Source organism: Dromaius novaehollandiae, chromosome 3 (assembly GCF_036370855.1).
Source record: "Dromaius novaehollandiae isolate bDroNov1 chromosome 3, bDroNov1.hap1, whole genome shotgun sequence".
In the NCBI taxonomy this organism is placed as follows: domain Eukaryota; kingdom Metazoa; phylum Chordata; class Aves; order Casuariiformes; family Dromaiidae; genus Dromaius; species Dromaius novaehollandiae.
The window spans coordinates 119,670,870-119,688,222 of NC_088100.1; the positions used below are offsets into that span (position 1 = coordinate 119,670,870).

The following is a 17,353-nucleotide window of genomic DNA, read 5'->3' on the forward strand; positions in this document are numbered from 1 at the left end:
TAAAACAGGTTAGACTGAAGAGCAGAATGCAACTTTGAAGAAGAATCTGTTGCTGTCATCCCCCAGGGAGAGACTCTGTGCAAAGCTTGATGCATTTCCCTCCTCTTCTGCTGAGCACTTACCTCTTCTGCACCGGTAACAGAGTACGCGTGTCCTTTGACCAGCTTCTGGGAAGTGACTGCCTCTGTCTCAGCTGCACTTGTAATCTGGAAGCGCAAAGAAAAAACTCAGTGTGCATGAGTTCCCACGAGCCAGGGAATTTAACAGGGCAAAGCTTTTGCTGGTTCACTAGGAGGCTGCAGAGATGGTTTAAGTGACACACAGAAGTAATGGGAGCAATCTGTGTGGCAGAGCAGGGAAAGCAGACAGCAGCACATGTGGCGGTGCTGGACCCATGGTCACAACAGAATGCACACCAGGAGCCCCGTACTGCTAGCAGCTGAGATCCCTCCTGGCTCTGAAATACTCTCGTGGATCTCAAAATGCTGTACCAAGGGAATACACATTTATGACCTCCGTGTTCTCAAGGGGACTGGGAGGAACACACAGGGTGACTGGTATAGGGTTGCCCAGGAGTAATTGGGGATCAAACTCAGGTGTAGTGAGCCGCAGTCCAGTGCTTTAATTATCGAGTCAAAACATCTCCTTCAACTCCACAGTGGGATGGGAGGGTCCTCTTCCTTTCCCCAGCACTGCCATCCTAGGCACTACCATGCACAGGGATACAGGAAAAGGCTACACATTTCACACAGTTCATGTCTGAAGGCATATCGCCGTTTCCTTTTTTAGTGCTCTGGGCAATCTGGCCCATAAACCCTGAAAATAACTTCCTGCCAGAAAGTGCCTGCTTGACATCTTGCTCTAAAGCTACTTAAATCTGTATGAAACAAGTTTGTCATCGCCTTCCCATCATTTCAGAAAGCGCAAGCTTGAAGCTAAACAAAACAAAACCCAACAGAGAGAGAGGGTGGGATCAAGCAGACAGGACTCCTGCAGTCTACGTCATGTTCTACTACAGACCCACAGAGCACTTTTAAATGCACTGCTTAACCTCCGTTTCTCCTCTTCTGTCAGAGGAACAGGGAAAAGACTTTTACAAGATTTTTCTGAAGCTGAACTCATTTATAACTAGTTTACAATATATACAGTGTCAGCACCTACCAATAAAATACTATATTTATTTCCCCCACCCTTGACAAGAGATTTTTATCATTCTGGGGCAAAAATCCAGATGTCAGATTCATATCTTTATGCAAACTAGAAACAACAGACCTAGAAAATGCCATGAAGCCACGTGCTGAGACATATTCTCTCCTTACCAAAATACTTTTCCTGCTGTGAAGCTTCCTCCTCTTGCAACCCTGATTTAACTTAAAAAATGGGAGGAAATATTTGGGTGTGTATTATGAACGGAGTTCTTGTAAACAGTTTACCTTCCCTTTAATAATAACTAAGATCTAATCTCCTTTGAGGGTACAGAGATTATCACAACAACAATATTTATACTTGTTTCAGTGAAACTAAAAGGGATGCTAGGCCAAAGCTCTTCTTCTTACAATACAGATTCAGATTTTGGCAACACATGTTTTCTCATAAAGCCTTTTAAAGACCTGGCAGCATTGCTAGCCTCTCTGCCTCAAGAATACAGCCCTGATTGTTTTGGAACATTTTGGTACAATTTCTGCAACAAACAGGCTACTGCAAGGATTGCAGGCTGCTACCTCTGAACATATGACTGCAGAAACCATTAGCAGCAGCATGCTTTCCAAAAACACATAGCCTGTAATAACTTACTGCCAAGCTACAGACTTCATTTAGAACAAAGATGTAGATCAGGATCCCTAATGAATTCCCTGTACAATTCTTTACCATAGACTTGTGAAATAGCAAAAACTTCAGGATTTGAGGAAAGCAAAACAAAATAAAAAAAGAAGGCATTGAGCTTTTACACGTGAACTACTGAAGTCTGAGTTTCAGCCTGCTTTTAGACATAACCCCCAAAAGAGTATGTGCTTGTTTTACACTCCCGGGTCAAATTTCCAGCCCAGAGGTAGAGCAGAGAACTTGGTCTTCACAAGTCAGAGGCAGATGTGGAAAATCCTTTGTGCTACAAAGCACCTGAGCAGAGCAACAGGTCCATCTCCCTGCCTATCCGTACCTTACAGCAAGGTCACAGTGTCTAGCAATAAGCCAGACTAACTCACATCAATAGAGCAGCCAAGGAGAGAGCCTTTTTGAAGTGCCTTCTGAATGATTTTGAAGAGGTTGGGTGGTGCCTTCTGCAGCTCATACCATTCTGCAATCCCACCAGTGAAATCTTCAAAGCCTTCAGTGGTGGTGCCCCCAGAAAGAGACTCATAGGAGCCATTCAGCCTGCATGAAAGGGGACACACACACATGTAACCATCAGTTTCCCTAAACCCCCCTCCTTTGGAGACCAGCACTCAATTGGGCAAGAACGTTGCCACAGCATTTTTGCTTTCAGTGACACCATGGTAGTTAACGCCAGCTACAAATGATACCTTCCCAGTTTTGCTTCTTATACCTCTGTGTGTGGAAAGTCCATCTAAGAGCTAACATGATCCTTTATACAGGTTGCAGGTTTAGTCATATCAATTACAAAAAATCCTGGAAAACAATTGAAATAATAATCAAGAACCAACAATTTGCCTCTCTAGTTTCGTACTGTCTTCCAATCCCTTTAACAGCTATGCGCCTGATTTTTAGCTGATCTAAATTAGCTCAATTTCTTAAATCAATTGAGAATAGCAACGTTAGATGGAAGAATTCCTCTCTGACCATCACAAAACTGGAAATTCAGATTTGAGCATCTTTACACTGAATAGAGATCTCGACATGTGGACTGACATGCTACGCATATTGAAGCACTGCAGCTGGTATACCTTCACACGTGTACAGCAGATGAAGCTGAGCTTCCTGGACCCAGATGATATGAGACAACACTCCAGGAACAGGCTTGCTATGAGATGCAAGAGATATTTTTCTTGGAAAGTACTTGACAGTACTTTCAGCTACTGTCTTAAGCACCTGTCAACAAACCTTTACTAAAGCAGCCATTGTGGGATATCCTAGAAATTTTAAAGGCTAACAATTAGCCTGACACTTTAAATGCACAGCTGCAGATACTACAGGGAAGCTCAAAGACGAGGAGATGGAGTGGGGAAGAAGCAGTTTCCTTTGTCTACAGGAGCCAGCCCTCTCCTTTACTTACTTGGCATAGGCCTTCTCCAACAGAGCGCTCCAGAACTCGCTGCCCTCCGCCGAGTGGACAAAGAGCAGCTCCCCGTTCTTGGTGGGCAGCCTGTCGTCAACCACCACATCCACCCACTCCCCGTACTGCCAGAACTGCAAAGAGAACATGAACACCTAGTCATCGCCCCACACCATGTACTCGGGTCACAGGGACATTGTCCGCTACTACCGATTCCCTAGAAGGAAAACAAGCCTACTGGCAGTCAGCTTAGCCTGCACTGCACAGGAATCCCTGTCATCAGTTGGATCTGCCGATGGAGGAAGGATCACAAAGAAAGCCTCCACTTCTGGCTCTTCTATTAGCAGGCATTCTTCCTTCCATCACCATTCCTCTCCGTGGATTTCTCTGTTTTATGCCTGGCTCTTCGATGCCCCTCCAAACATTCCAGGAAGTGCCACACATGTTGGTCTGACCTGCCACACACATGTTCCTGGCTAACAACATTCAAGTGGAAGGCAAGAGCCATTTTTCCACACACCTGGAAGTGGAAGATTCCTGCATAATTATCCTGGAAGCTCTGATCTTTGGGAACAACACGGGCAAGAATTTCTTCATTCAGGGTGAGAGATGCAATAGCTGCCAAGAGCCAACAGTCTCCTGTAAAAAAGATATACACCAAAAAACATTATCAGTTTTGGAGAGCATAGGGATTATACATTATTACTTGCATATTGATCATCAAGACTTCTGAGGTGATTGCTCACCTCTCAGAAAATTAATCATCTCAGCTCTTGCAGAGGATGATCCCTCCCATCAGTTTCCCTCTAAGGCAGATCGGTTGTACATACACAACTACTTGCCATTCCCTCCCTCCTGCCCCCCTCCATCCCCCCACCAAAGAAAAAGAGAGGTAGAGATGGGCTTTCTATAATCTATCAGTACAATTATCATCCATGCTTGGACTATTTGAAAGAAAATTTAATGTTCAATTAAGTATCTACAGGTTAGGAAACAGCATGGGGAAAAAGGCAAAGAGCAGGACTTATGGACACATGCAGGAACTCCAGATGTGCAGTTTCCTCTCACAGTACCAGTATTTTCATAAGCAGAGGTTGTTTTCTTTTCCCTCCTCCATGTTTCATAAATGGTTACTGACTTGCCGTGCAGAGATTTGTCCTAGGGACTAGCTCTCAAAGTTTTCTTACAAAACTCCTACCAAATAAGAACTCCTTTGATATTATTTATCTCTGAAGGCACTAGCTAGAGGCCCCCTGATTTAGTCAAACATCTAGTCTCTGGCACTAGCCACCAGAGAGTCAGGAAAGGTCTGAAGGCAGGCACTGTTTCACAGCCCTACACACCTCTTTGCCCTTTGTGAGACTGAGCCAACATACACCAAGTCTGCGTGCCAGAACCCCAGACTATGGCCTGTTTGGGTAGTATTTTTCCACACCATCTCTTACTAAGCAGAAGGAAAGGAGACTGCAACTACATAAACATTACCCCTATTTTTGGTAATTATTAAAAGAAACTAATGTTATTTTAATAGCACAATTACCTTTCTGCTCAGCCATGTACCTCCTATAGCACATTAGCAACATGATTAGGGATTTAAAGACCCCGCTGGTCCCCAGACTCCCACAATCTATAGCAAGAAACTGTATTTCAAAACTCCCCTTTACCATTACCAGATCTGCCTCTGCCTTGCCCTGTAAACACAGGAATTTATATGCCAGCTTCTCTTTCTCTCATAAGCCTGATCCCACAGAATCATCCTGCAGTGCACATAGGATTGCAGATTCAAGAATACAGATACAGCTGCTAGAAAGTCAGAGGCCAGCAAAGCAATGGTTCCTGTATAGCCAGCTGACTCCCTTAGAAGAAGAGTCAAAAGCTCACAAAGGAAAAGTTTGGGTTCAAGGGGGTGGCTGTAAGAAAGTCTCAGTGAGCGTTAACTCTACAGCAGTTCTTGAGGGCCACCTTCAAGCTTAAACCCAGTACCACACAGACAATGTGAGGAGGAACGCAGGCAACTCGCAGCTCCCTCCAAGCTCTCCATCCCTTTCGTAGCTGTTCCCTGGCAGCAGCTCGTGGGATGACATTTGTCCCATGGTCCTTTGCACATCTCAAGAAAGCTAGAAGATGTGAAATTTCACAACAATTTTCAGACCCGAGATGCTTTTACTATTCCATAACCTAGAGGGGAAGAAGTGAACATAAAACTCTCCCTTCAGCCCTACATCTGGCTGCTTGTATTGCAATGGGGAAATCATCATACCAGAGAAGTTTTTCAAAGAAGAAAACCTTTTTTCAAACAAGAAAGTCACCATGTCATTCTGCTCTGACAGATTATGAAGCAATGAGGCTGTCTCCTTTGCAATGTAGTAGAGTCATCTCACCCTGCAAAACGTCAACTCTTATTACAGTCTCCTTCATAGCACTGAGACTCTCTCTGGAAGCTGCATAGCCTCAGGTACCATGGTGCATTCAGAGATACTGCCAAGCATGGGAATCGTGCTTGCTGACAAAGAGACTGTGGTCAGAAGATACTGGAAACATGAACAATATTACGGGCTAATTCACTATTAACAGTATGACCCTCCATCACCCATTACATGAGGGCTTCAGTACTTGAACTTCACACCAATCCTCCTTCAGAGGAAGACACCACAGGGCTCCGCAAACGCACCCTTTAGCCAAAAGGAAACAGGACTTCAACTTCGGTTCTGTGCTCTCCTACATACAGTCTGCCTGCACAAAGTGATTATTGTTGTTTCTTCATTCTTCTAACAAAGAAGTCCTCAAACAAACCTGACCATGTGGTAAGCATGACATGCCTTTGGAAGAGAGCTCCCAGAAATTCTTTCTGTACTGAAAATCCTTGTTTTTAGTCAAGTCTCCAGAACAGGCAGTTTCTGGGTGAGAGTTGGTCTTCTTCATGTCCTGGAAACAATTCCCTGGTAGAGAACAACCTTGGCACTTTGACTAGGGCTCTCATAGTGAGGCTGAATTAGTATCTTCTCTCCTCTCCTTCCTCCTTACTTCATTTTCTCCCACTGGCACTCCTCTAATTGCACAGCCAGTCAATTCATTAATCTTGCCAAAAAAAAGTCTTGCTGTTGCCTTCCTGAGTTAAAGCAGGTCCAGACTCTTTCAGGTCATTAGAGCAGTGGGTTATTACATATTTGGCAGTAGAGGTATTGTATGTCAGAGACACTCTGCACAATGGGAGAAGGACACGGATGTAAATACCCATGTGCACTGGACTAGCAGTTCATCACAGAGACACACTGCAGTAGCAGCTATGAATTAGCTGAGCACTCTCCATCAACACCCCATGACTGCACACAGGTGGATAACCCTTGGCCTCTCCATCTAATATTGCTCTTCTAGCATCAGGAGCTACTGGCTCCTGGGCATTCTTAGGGCCCAGAAATTCCTAAAAGGAGACGATCTAAAAGAGCTAGGATCTTCATTCTCTCCACTATGCTGCTGTCCCTCAAGCAGGAGTAATCACTCACACTGGGGAAAAATTAGCAAGCCTTAGTGCAACTTCTGGTAACTTCTAACAAACAAGCAATCTTAAAGCATCCTAACCACTAGTTACAGGCATGAAACAAGTCACACATATACAAGCTGACAGGATAATTGGCCACATCTCAGCACACAGGCCAAGTAGCCTATGCAATGTAGAGACTCAAAAGTCTCTTGATTACAGTTCATGAGTAGGGCTGTATAGAGGAGCTAGACCTGTCCTGTATTCTGGGCTGTCAATCAGAAACTTTTAACAAGTATCTCGAGTACACCTATACAGCAAAACAAAGGTGCAGCTGCAGCATGGACAAGCTATGTTACAGCCATGATGACTTCTCCAGTGCACTGCTCTCAGCCCTGTTAGTCTCTCTGAAACTACAGTACAGGCGACAGCAGCAGAGGTTTGCAGAAAACTCAACATACTGAATTGCATCCACCCTTCCCCTTCCACCCTGGCTAGTGAAGTTTCTTACCTCAGAGAGAATACTAGGTTCCCCAGCTGGGCTGCGCCCAGATGTAGCCAGGCCTGAAGCGAGAATGCCTGTCCTAGCAATGAACAACCCAGGCACATGTCCCACGCTCTGTAAGGCTTCTATGGACAGACATGTAAAACTGGAGGTGAAGTCTACAATGGCACGTCTCTAGCACCTCAGACCTACACGAGCTAGATTAAAGCCAGAACAGGTAGGCTCATCCATACCGCAAGGAGGTCTTCATTTGGTTAGCCAGACAGACACACGCTTTCATTCGCAATGAATTAGATAAGCCCAGAAAGACAGCAACTCAACCTGCTCAGCGCAGCTGTACTTTTTGTAAGGCACAACTGAGTAAAACCATGCAGCTCCCCGGGCTATAAAACAAAGCTGCTGGGCAGACCTTTGTGCCTGCTCTATAATGTGAGCGAAGGTGTTTTTCCTCTCAATTGCTCAACCTGTACCATAAACCTGAGCTCACACAGCACTGCCTTACTCAACCAGTTCAACTTGACCACTCCAAGAGACCCTGAGAGCACCTGACATCGGTGTTACTAGTGTCAGAAAAAATGTGCCAAATTAAATTAGGAGAAAGTCTGGCTCAGAGAGCAGTTCTCCCACCACTCTTTTGAAGAAACATTAGCATTTCTATTCCATAAGTAAGGTAGGAGCTGGGAGAGCAGCAGCACAGAAAGAATAACTGAACAATACGACATGACCACAGTAGTTCAGGAAGCCTCCGTTGCGAAGCTAGTCAGTCTTCTAGACTTAAGAGCATACACCCTTTATTGCTATACTATATCTTTGGGCCATGTCCCCCGTACAGATAAGAAGTACTAAAGTTCAAGAATTTTCTTTACTTTCTAGCTACCCCATTAAGGCAGGCTGAAGAGAAAGGAAGAGCATACTTTGCTGTAAAAACTCCCTACTGAATATTATGCTAGTTTCTAATGAGAAATTGGTGTCAGCCAAACTCAGACCTTAACTTGGACAACTCTGGGCAAGAGCTTCTTGAGGTTAAAAGGCAGATGCGGCACACCTCAGGGACACACCACCCTTTGCTTTCCACATTCAAAAGTGCAACAACAGTCAGGGTATCAACTCTCACTTTCTGAGCAGTCAAACCCTGGATGAGAACAGATCTTGTGAAACTACCTGGAGTTTTAGCCTGCACTAAGAAGGCCTGAGCAGGGTCACTAACAAATAATCTTTCCTTTAATACAGAAGGAAACCTCAAGAGTTTCTTGAAGGCTGACAGCACTGTTAGCAAGGTGAGGTTAATCACGGGGAGTTTTTGGAAATGCACAATAGGCAAAACAAAGTTATTAGAAAAGTGGGTATTAGCAGACTGCAGGTTTATTTATATTAACAGGAAGTAGGCTTTTTTTCCCCCCCTATCATGCTTCCTGTGTGCTGCTATCTTCTTGTTTTATATATCCATTAGTGCATTGACTTAATCTCCAGCTGAGAATATCACCAAAAAAAATTGTAATTGCAATGCATGCATAAATAGCCACAAAGAGTTTGGCTTAAAATTGGCCATCCTTGGAGAGATAAGAGAGGCAGAGCTTCTCCACAAAGCATCTGGAGGTGTGCAACTGAAGGGCTGCTCCTCTGGTCACTACATAGCCCACATAAGAATACAAGTTCAAAGAAAAAGAAATGTACACTCAATCACAAAACACACCAGTATTTTAAAACACTCACAGCAATAGATTAACAACTACATCAATGACTGAATGTATTTATAGTAATAACACGGAACTCCAGGAAGTTATCTGGTTAGAAACAAGAGGCTGTGGCAACCCACCTATAGCTCAGCAGTTCCCAGCATGGGAAAAGCATGCATCTAATTTTCTAAATTTCTCCTACTCAACTTACTGTTTTTCTACACATTTTCGTTTAAGGAGGAGACATCTATATCTGAACAACAGATGAGAGATACTGTACTGTGTATGCCCCAGTGTTGTGATACCATGGTGACGTCCCCTCCAAAGAATGCGGTTAAGGGTGAATAAGCTGCCTTCATGCAGTGACATCGGTTCCTCTCCTCTGCTATAGTGAGTCACTACATCCTATTTGTTGCCACTCTTAGCCAAATACCATAACTAACTTCAGATCTGATACTCCAAAACTAACTCCAAGCATTAGTTTTTAAAAGCCTCTTCTAAAAAGCAAACAAAAACAAAATAATAGACCCAAAACCCAAAGGGAAGAACTTTGGTGTTTGGAGAGTCTAATGAACTGCTGCCTTGGTGAGGGGACAAGCTATTCCATGCCGATAATCAAATAGGTCTCTCATGCATCACTGTTATCATCCAGTACAAAAGTCAAAAACAACCACTGGGCTACATGAAACAAATTTACAGGCTGCATCTGGCCCAAAAGCCAAAGATCTGAGGCTAAAAAAAAGATTTGTACCACTGCTCATTGATGGGTAAAGCTGTTCAATGATACGTGCCATGCTGATACCTTTGTCCACTCCAGCAATAGGAGTATGTGCTTCTGGATGCCTATCCCTATGGCTGTTTTGACTGGCTTAGGAACAGCCATTAAACTCCATGGGCACACTGGCTTGTCACCTTGTGATCAAAGCTGTAAGCAGGCTATAAAAGCTTTCTATGGAAAAAAGTAACATAATAAAGAGTGCAGGCTTCCAAGAGCACCTGACATCTTCCAGTGCAACCCTCTCTGGAACATCCAAAAATGTTACAGGATGTCAGCTTCTGCACACAAAATTCAAGTAAAAAAAGCTTAAACAAATGTCTCAATTCTAATGCTGGTGTCAAACTAGGCAGCAGCAAAGAAATGCATCTGTACAGCACAGCTGTTAGCCTCACTTGGTGAAAAAAGACAGATTTGATACAGGCACTTAGTGTCTCAATGTCTATACACTAGACAGAAGATCAACAGCATCTAATTTTAATCAACAAACTGACACAGAATACCAAAACCCTGCCCAGATTCATAGAAAGATAGTGCGGCCAGTCATAGTCATAGCTGGTTGTGTCTGAAACAGCGAAACAAAGGAGAACACTAACAACTTCCTATTCAAACATTGTTTCAGGAGGTAAAAAGAAAACTAGCGGTGAGTCGACTCATATCCTTTAGTGGCAACATATAACCTCAGGAGAGCATCCACACCCTGGTCCAAATGCCTGTCAGGGAACAAATGCTTTCATCAGTTCAAACCAAAGTTTGGCATCAGCAACAGCAACTCCCCAACTTGAAAGTTAAGCTGCAAATCTTTAATCGCAGTACTGCTGCTGCCAGAATGTGTGGATAGAAAAGCTGGAAGCCTAGTGAAGGCAGAAGGCAACTAACTGCCTTCAGAAACAAGCATCTCTGCAAAGCGCTAGCTGTTAGAAGGACTGAAATTACAACAGACTGTAATTTCAAGTTGAACAACTCCCTAGCTGCAAAGTTTCACAATAAAAACAAGAGGAAAGATATCCAGCACAAGTATCAAGCACTGGAACACGTATTATGCCAAAGCATTTGTCATTGGAGACAAGATATTGGGCAGAGAGAGAACGCGTGAAGGAAGCTGACCAACTGAAAGCTCCTAGCTCTTTCTTCTGAAAGGGTAATGCAAGCAACACGCCAAGGACTTCACAACATACACAATGCAGCCTACTCCACGGCACAGATAATACTGGGGCACAGGGAGAATTAAATTCACAATCTAAGGTATTTTGATTTTCAGGGCTTTTTTACACCAGTTGTGTCTTACTGTTAAAGTACCAACCAGGATAACTTCTGAAAGAACTGTTGTAAGTACAAAACATCTGAAATGAGCTTTCCTACCTGCTATATTTTTGTACAATAAAATGCAAATAGCAGCAGCAGAACTAGAAATTAATAAGCAGCAATATCACTACTATTATGCTGACAGAAAGCAAACAGATCCATGGACTTCACTCTTGCCAATTCCACTGAGAAAGCATAACAGTGGAAAGAAACGGCATATTAGTCATGCTTCCCTACACAGACGGCGAAATTTTCCTCAGCTGCACTGTCAGTCCTAAAACCCTGAAAACTTTCTCTGTGGATAGTCACGTAATAACTACCAGACTCGCTGTTTCCTCCTTAGCTTCTTTCCTCTCACATGTCCATACTTCTTGTCTTTGTCAGCCTCTATGCTGGCGTGTGGGAAGAGAGGCACAGAGGTACTCAAACTCCTGGTAGGCAAGGCAGGAGAAATCCTTAGAGATTGAAACAGCAGTGCATGCAGAACCAGGTTAGTGAGTCCCTTCTCGCTCCCACTCTGGGAGTGGCCATCCCTTGGGCTCCCAGGGCTCCACCGGAGCGACCGGCTCTGGGAGCTGCCCTTGCACAAACTCAGTGGAAGGCACATCAAAAGCAAAGGGCTCACATGCAGGTACGTGAATGCATGCCCCCCCCCCCCCCCCCAAAAAAAAAAAACCCACCAGCTTAATTTTGCTTGAGAGCTGATCAGCACTATGGCATCTCTTTTTGTAACTTGTTTTCTCTGTACTGCATCATTACAGGTTGCAGGGGATCCTGCCTGCTTCACAGAACTCTGTTCCGCAGGGCAAAAAACAAAATTAAAAAAAGAAATGCCATGAAATACACATAATTGTTCTCCTAGGCAGACTATTAATGGCAGGAATTAGTGACACTGCTTTGCGTGCTGCTGTCAGGCAGGTGGATGCTGAGGTGAGGCATGCGCGACAGGAGCCGGCACCGATCAGAAGATGGGCACGTGCCGCCAGCACTCACTGCGGCCTTGCTGTACGCAGAGGAGGAGCGGACGTGGTCCCCGTCTGCAGCTCGGAGGGGAAGGCGAGCAAGGTCAAATCAGAGAGAGCAGACGAGATGTGAGAGGATGCAGTTAGAGTGGGTTACAGCAAAGCACACGCCAGGCGGCAGAGCAGCTGGGCACTCCGGTGCCCTGCCTGGCGCATCGCCTCCCGCTCACCTAGGGCTCCTTGGCAGATGTCAGTGCGGGTGGCTCCGCCAGCCACGAACCGGGGCTCGGCACACAGCTCCTGGGGACGAGACAAGCCACGCGTCGACGGACCTACGCCAGCCGGCTTCACGGCGACGGCGACGCCGCAGAGCCGCAGCGCCGGGGGCCGGCGACCAACGGCCGCTCCGCACGAGGCCCGCAGCCGTTAACGGCCGCTCCCTCAGGACGCCCCGCCCCGGCGCAGCCGTTGGGGGGGGGGACGGGGCGGTGGGGGGGGGGGGCACGCGTTCCCTACCGTGGGTCTGCGCCACACGACGCCGCGCGCCTTGCCGGAGCCCGGCCCCAGCTCCTTGAAGCCCAGGGCGGCGGCGACGGCGGGGAAGCAGGGGTCCTCGAAGAGCCGCCCGGCCTGCAGGCACTCCCGCCGCAGCGCCGCGAAGTCCTGGCCCAGGAAGGCGGCGGCGCGGCCGTGCGCCCCCGCGCCCCCCGCCGCCGCGCGCTGCTTCGCCACCGCCGCCGCCATCCCCGCCATGGCCGCCGCCCCCCGACGCCGCCGCCGCCGCCGCCCTCGCCCGGCTCGGACAGACCCCGCCCCTCTTCGCCGAGGCCCCGCCCCTCTGGCTGCCGGCCCCGCCCCTCTGGCTGCCGGCCCCGCCCCTCCTGCCGTGCCCCCGCCCCCTTGGCTGCCGGCCCCCGCCCCTCCTGTCGTGGCCCCGCCCCCTCCCCGCCACGGGGCGGGCGGGGGCCGCGCCCTGCTCCCCTCCCCGCCCCCGCCGCAGAGGTGCCACGAGTGCTGTCAGTGCTCAGCTACGCCCGCGCCGCTGCGTTCTGGCGTGTGGCCAGGCGCGATGTTAATGTCTGCACTGAGAATCCCCTACCCACCCCCGATAATAATAATAATAATAATAAAAGAAATAAAAATAAAACCTTCTTCCTAACTACCTCCCTCTAGTCCCCAGCTCCCCCCTCAGTTCCCACTCTTACCTACGGAAGAAAAAACAGGCATTTCCCGCACTGAATGGTGATGATGCTCTTTCAGCGCGGAGAATCTCTCCGGATCATCGTCCCGACTGGGAACTGCAAGCCAAAGCAAGCAAGCCGCTGGCGTGAGGGAAGGGGGTCTGGCCGCAAGCCCCCGAGCAGAGTTGGGCTGGGGACGCTCACGGGGACCACCACAGGCGCCAGAAGCACCCGGGTCCCCGCCCGAGCTGCTCCATCCCCTGCAGCAGAGGACAGCAAGGCAGTGGCTTGCTTATTGCATCGTGCTCCATTATCATTAGGCAGATTTCCAAATATATATATATATATATATATATATAAATAAAAGGGGGGGGGGAAATGAGATTGCAAAGAAATGCCTGCCTAATGTCCCAATATCTCCTAGAAAAAAGTCAAAGGAGGTGTGTGCGTGACGAAAAAACACTCTAATGTTGCCGTGGCTGGGCTGGGCCATGTTTTGCCATATAACAGCTTTGCTTTGCTTGGCCGCCTTCCCCACGTGCCATAGAGGCGGTGCAGGGACACCCTGGGGCCAGGAACAGCCTGGGGCCAGGGACTGAGGTCTTGTGGGCACCAGGTCACCCTGCTCCTCCTGAGGTGCCAAAAATGGTCTGGCTTTCGTAAAACAGAAGAACCGGCCCACCACCAATCTCAGACAGTTTTCCCCAGAGGGAATCCACCAGTTTGCAGCACACGGCAGTGAACCCCGTCCCCTTCCTGAAATTTGGGCGGAAAATTTCATCCTCTGCAAGAATAACCGTATGGACAGACGTCTAGGAGCAGTCATCGTTCCTGCTAGGCAGCTGCTCCACTTCCCCAGCAACAGCACGGCCAGGAGCCAGCACTGCGTTTTCCTGGTTTATCCCATTCTTCCCCATTTCTCTCCTCCCTTGCTATCTCCAGCAAAGGGAGAGGGGAGATGGAAAACAGGAAGAGCCAGACAAAAATATGCAAATCCCAGGAGCAATGGAAATCCGACCCATTTTTATAATTTTTCCGGTTGCTGTTTCCGTGTGTCCACGCAACTTCAGCAGCAGGTTTGATGAGGGCCAGGCAGCGGCTTGGAGAACCTCCACCCTTTCTGCCCCATATCATAACTGTCAGCTGTCGCTGTAGCCACCTACACAGTCACCACCTTTCCCTCGTCTCTATAGCCTCTAGATGGTGCTTGTGCATCATTTTCTAGACGTGGAGTGGCTCATGCTGCCTCCAGCAGCGCTGGGAGCAGGACCTGGAGGCAGGGACGCCGGGTGGCCACCAGGTCCAGCTCTCCGTCAGGGACCACGGTGGTCCTCGGCCATTCCCCCCACGCAAGACACAGGACGGGCAACACGCTGTGGCACGTTTTACTGAAATTTATGAAAAGTGCCATTGGATTGCGTTTCCCCCGCGTCGCACTTACCGCGCTCTGGACGCGCAAGGCCCGGTGCTTCCAAAGCGGTGCCAAACAGTCGGTGGGAAACACCACCTTTTTGCTCAAAACGGCGCTCTCCAATGCCGAAGCACCTCGCTTTTCCACGAATAACGCCGGCAAAGCCTGCCGCTCGCACAGATCGCAGCAAAAGAGCAGCTCGTCTCTGGCTAGGGAACAGGGGAAAACTCAGGGTGAGAAGCTGGTGCCAGCAGGGAAAGGAACAAGGGCTCTGCCTCGGCGTCGGAGAAGGTGGGTGCTGCTGAATGGGTCCGTTTTGCAGGGAAAAAATCCCTTCTGGAAAGAAAACCACTGCTCCACCAACCTTTTATAATCCAACTCTTCATTCTGGTTCAGGACACAAACACGTGCAGAAGGACCGAAATGCAACAGAGAAACAAAATCCTGGGCATTGCTCTCCTTTGCTCGATTTTCAGCAGTGAAATTTCTCTACTAAGTGAATTTTCAGATCATGTGTCTAACACTTCCCTGGCCCAGCCTCCCCCCCCGGAGCAGACCGAGCCGTCCTGTTTCCTCCTTTGTATTTACACTCCTCAAATATTTGCGGCCAAGCGAGCTGGCCAGCCACTGCTTGGGCTCCTTATCTCCAGGAGTTTCTTTCCTCAAGATCTCTCCCCCCCATCCCACACCTTCCCCCTCAGCTGCCCGAGGAAGGGGCAGCCATCACGCGCTCTCCGCGAGCACCGCCATGGCCTCCCCAGCCCTCAGCCGGGCACGGGGCGAGCTCCGCCGGGGAAGCCCCACCGCCAAGGCCGGAGGCAGCAGCAGGATGAGCAGTCTCTGAGCTTGTAAGCAAACACGTGCTTGCGTGCCGGGCCGCCCTCGCTCCACCCCGGCCGGCATATATCCGCATATATCCGCCCCGTGCCGGGCGCGGCCGGAGCGGCCAGGCATGGCGGGTGCCGCGGCGCGGCTGTGCCAGGAGCGGGCGGCGGCGGGCGGGCTGGGCTCCCGCGGCAACGCCACCCGCTACCTCAGCCAGGACTACGAGGCCCTGAAGCAGCGGTGCCTGCAGGCCGGCGCGCTCTTCAAGGACGACGAGTTCCCGGCCTGCCCCTCCGCGCTGGGCTACGCCGACCTGGGGCCCTACTCCTCCAAAACCCAGGGGATCACCTGGAAGCGCCCCGCGGTAAGCGTGCGTTGTCGCCGCGTGTCTCGCTAGAGCCAGGTCTAGTCACAGCCACCATCCTAAACCAGTGCCGATCCTGCATATCTGCTATTCCTTTGTGTTTCTTCTTCTTTCTCTACCTCCCTGGTTGCTAGCTGCAGCAAGGTTCAACCTTTCCGAAATCCCTCCTAAAGCAAGGACGCCTGTTGCTTCACGAGATCTGCTTCCTTCCTTCCTTCCTTCCAAAGCTTCCCGACCCAGCTGGAAAGCCATGCTAAAACACGGAGATGCGCGCAAAAATCCCTGAGGGTTTCCAGGCAGGGCTCCCCCAGGCACCACAGCCCCCGTGCCACGTCCCTCCCGACCTGCCTCTGCCTCTGTGCAAAACCTGCTGCATCACTTCAAGCTGCCTATAGCATTAAAGAACAACCGCCTGGAATGGTCGTTACCCAAATGCATATCTCCTATAAATAGCCACCCATTTAAAATAGCGATTTTCATCGGAAAGGATTAGATGCTGAGTGTTTCTTTTTTTTTTTTTTTTTAAACACAAGGTAAGGGCCTCACTATTTTTCTGGGCTTTCATTTTCCCGTCGCTTGTTTTTGTCCGTATTTCATTTCTCCTTGTTTTGTCCCTCCCTGCAATATCAAGAAGAAAAAAAATGAAAAAAGGGGGAGGGAGGAAGAAAAAGAAACCCACAACAACTTCCCGTCCTCAGATCAGGGCAGGGGAAGGAGAAAGAGAGAAAGAGAGAAAATTTGAAGGGTCTGCCCGGGACCCCATAAGCCAGGAGCACCGTCATCTCTCGCCCTCCAAGCGTCGAGACCCACCAGCTAGGCCCTGCCGGAGGGGACAGCCCAGGGAGCCGGGCTCATTCCCTGGACTTTTCCAGCCGGCTGGCAGGTTTCCAGCTCCAGCCCCTGCCTGGGCCCCCAGGCTGGTGGGGTCATTGCTCGCTTACCGCCGGCACCCGAAACAAGCAGCGGTGCCCACCGGGTGATGGGGACTGGGGCGTCTCACTCTGGGTTGTGATTGCTGCGGTGCAGCGAGTGACGGCTGCTCTTCCATCACTATATTCTGGCTTTGACAGCGGTTTCTAAAAGGAGAAAAGGTAGAAAGTGCCCTTCCGAAGGCTGCCTACGTGGCACTTGGCAGTGGCTCAGAAGAGACAGGTGTCTCCATGAGTAATGTACATAGTGCCGTATGCTGCTGACTGCCGTCGGGCGCTGCAGCAGGTCGCCAGCTCGGAAGGTGGGGAAGAAACCCACATCAGCTCTTCTGGGTGGCAACCTCCTCCGGTCTCCTGTCCACCAGGACGGCCGAGCTCTGTGATAAACTGTCCAGAGCTGGGAGAAGGAGAGCCATTAACCTAACCTGCTTGGCTGACCCCAAAGGGCTGGGAAGGACAGGGGAGCCACTAATATGAGCGAAGCTGTTGGGGTGGGAGAGCCCCACCACTGCGGTGGCAGTGGAAACGCAACGGTGCACAAGAGCCAGGAATGACTGCCACAAACTCAGCTGTGCTACCCGAGCCCAAAGCACGGCAAGAGAAAATCCAATCTGAACTCCAAAGTTGGGTTTTCCCTCTGTCCTCATCCCTGCAAAACTTCTCACTAACATCACTGACAGCCGCAAGTAACACAGCGCTTCAGGATTTGG

General features: G+C 49.1%; 2 protein-coding genes and 1 long non-coding RNA gene across 4 annotated transcripts in view; 1 reads left to right on the forward strand and 2 right to left on the reverse strand.

Moving 5' to 3' along the window:
- Positions 1 to 12,748, reverse strand: part of LOC112980095 (calpain-2 catalytic subunit) — a 29,714-nt gene extending 16,966 nt beyond the window's left edge. The window contains exons 1-6 of the mRNA XM_064509963.1: positions 12,450 to 12,748; positions 12,164 to 12,233; positions 3,753 to 3,871; positions 3,233 to 3,366; positions 2,205 to 2,373; positions 123 to 206 (exon numbers count right to left, since the gene is read on the reverse strand). Of these exons, the coding sequence (XP_064366033.1) occupies positions 123 to 206; positions 2,205 to 2,373; positions 3,233 to 3,366; positions 3,753 to 3,871; positions 12,164 to 12,233; positions 12,450 to 12,686 (813 nt within the window). The 5' untranslated portion in view covers positions 12,687 to 12,748. The remainder of the gene's footprint in view (positions 1 to 122; positions 207 to 2,204; positions 2,374 to 3,232; positions 3,367 to 3,752; positions 3,872 to 12,163; positions 12,234 to 12,449) is intronic.
- A 378-nt stretch (positions 12,749 to 13,126) lies between these two features.
- LOC135327957 (uncharacterized) lies at positions 13,127 to 15,145 on the reverse strand. Its single transcript, XR_010388637.1, has 3 exons — positions 14,890 to 15,145; positions 14,556 to 14,734; positions 13,127 to 13,231 (listed from the first exon to the last, which is right to left on the reverse strand). It is a non-coding gene; the product is annotated as an uncharacterized LOC135327957 (long non-coding RNA).
- Positions 15,146 to 15,329: 184 nt separating this feature from the next.
- Positions 15,330 to 17,353, forward strand: part of LOC112980111 (calpain-8) — a 28,796-nt gene continuing 26,772 nt past the window's right edge. For both annotated transcript variants that reach the window (XM_064509964.1, XM_026094753.2), the window contains exon 1: positions 15,330 to 15,714. In XM_064509964.1, coding sequence (XP_064366034.1) covers positions 15,478 to 15,714 — 237 coding nt within the window. In that variant the 5' untranslated portion in view covers positions 15,330 to 15,477. The remainder of the gene's footprint in view (positions 15,715 to 17,353) is intronic.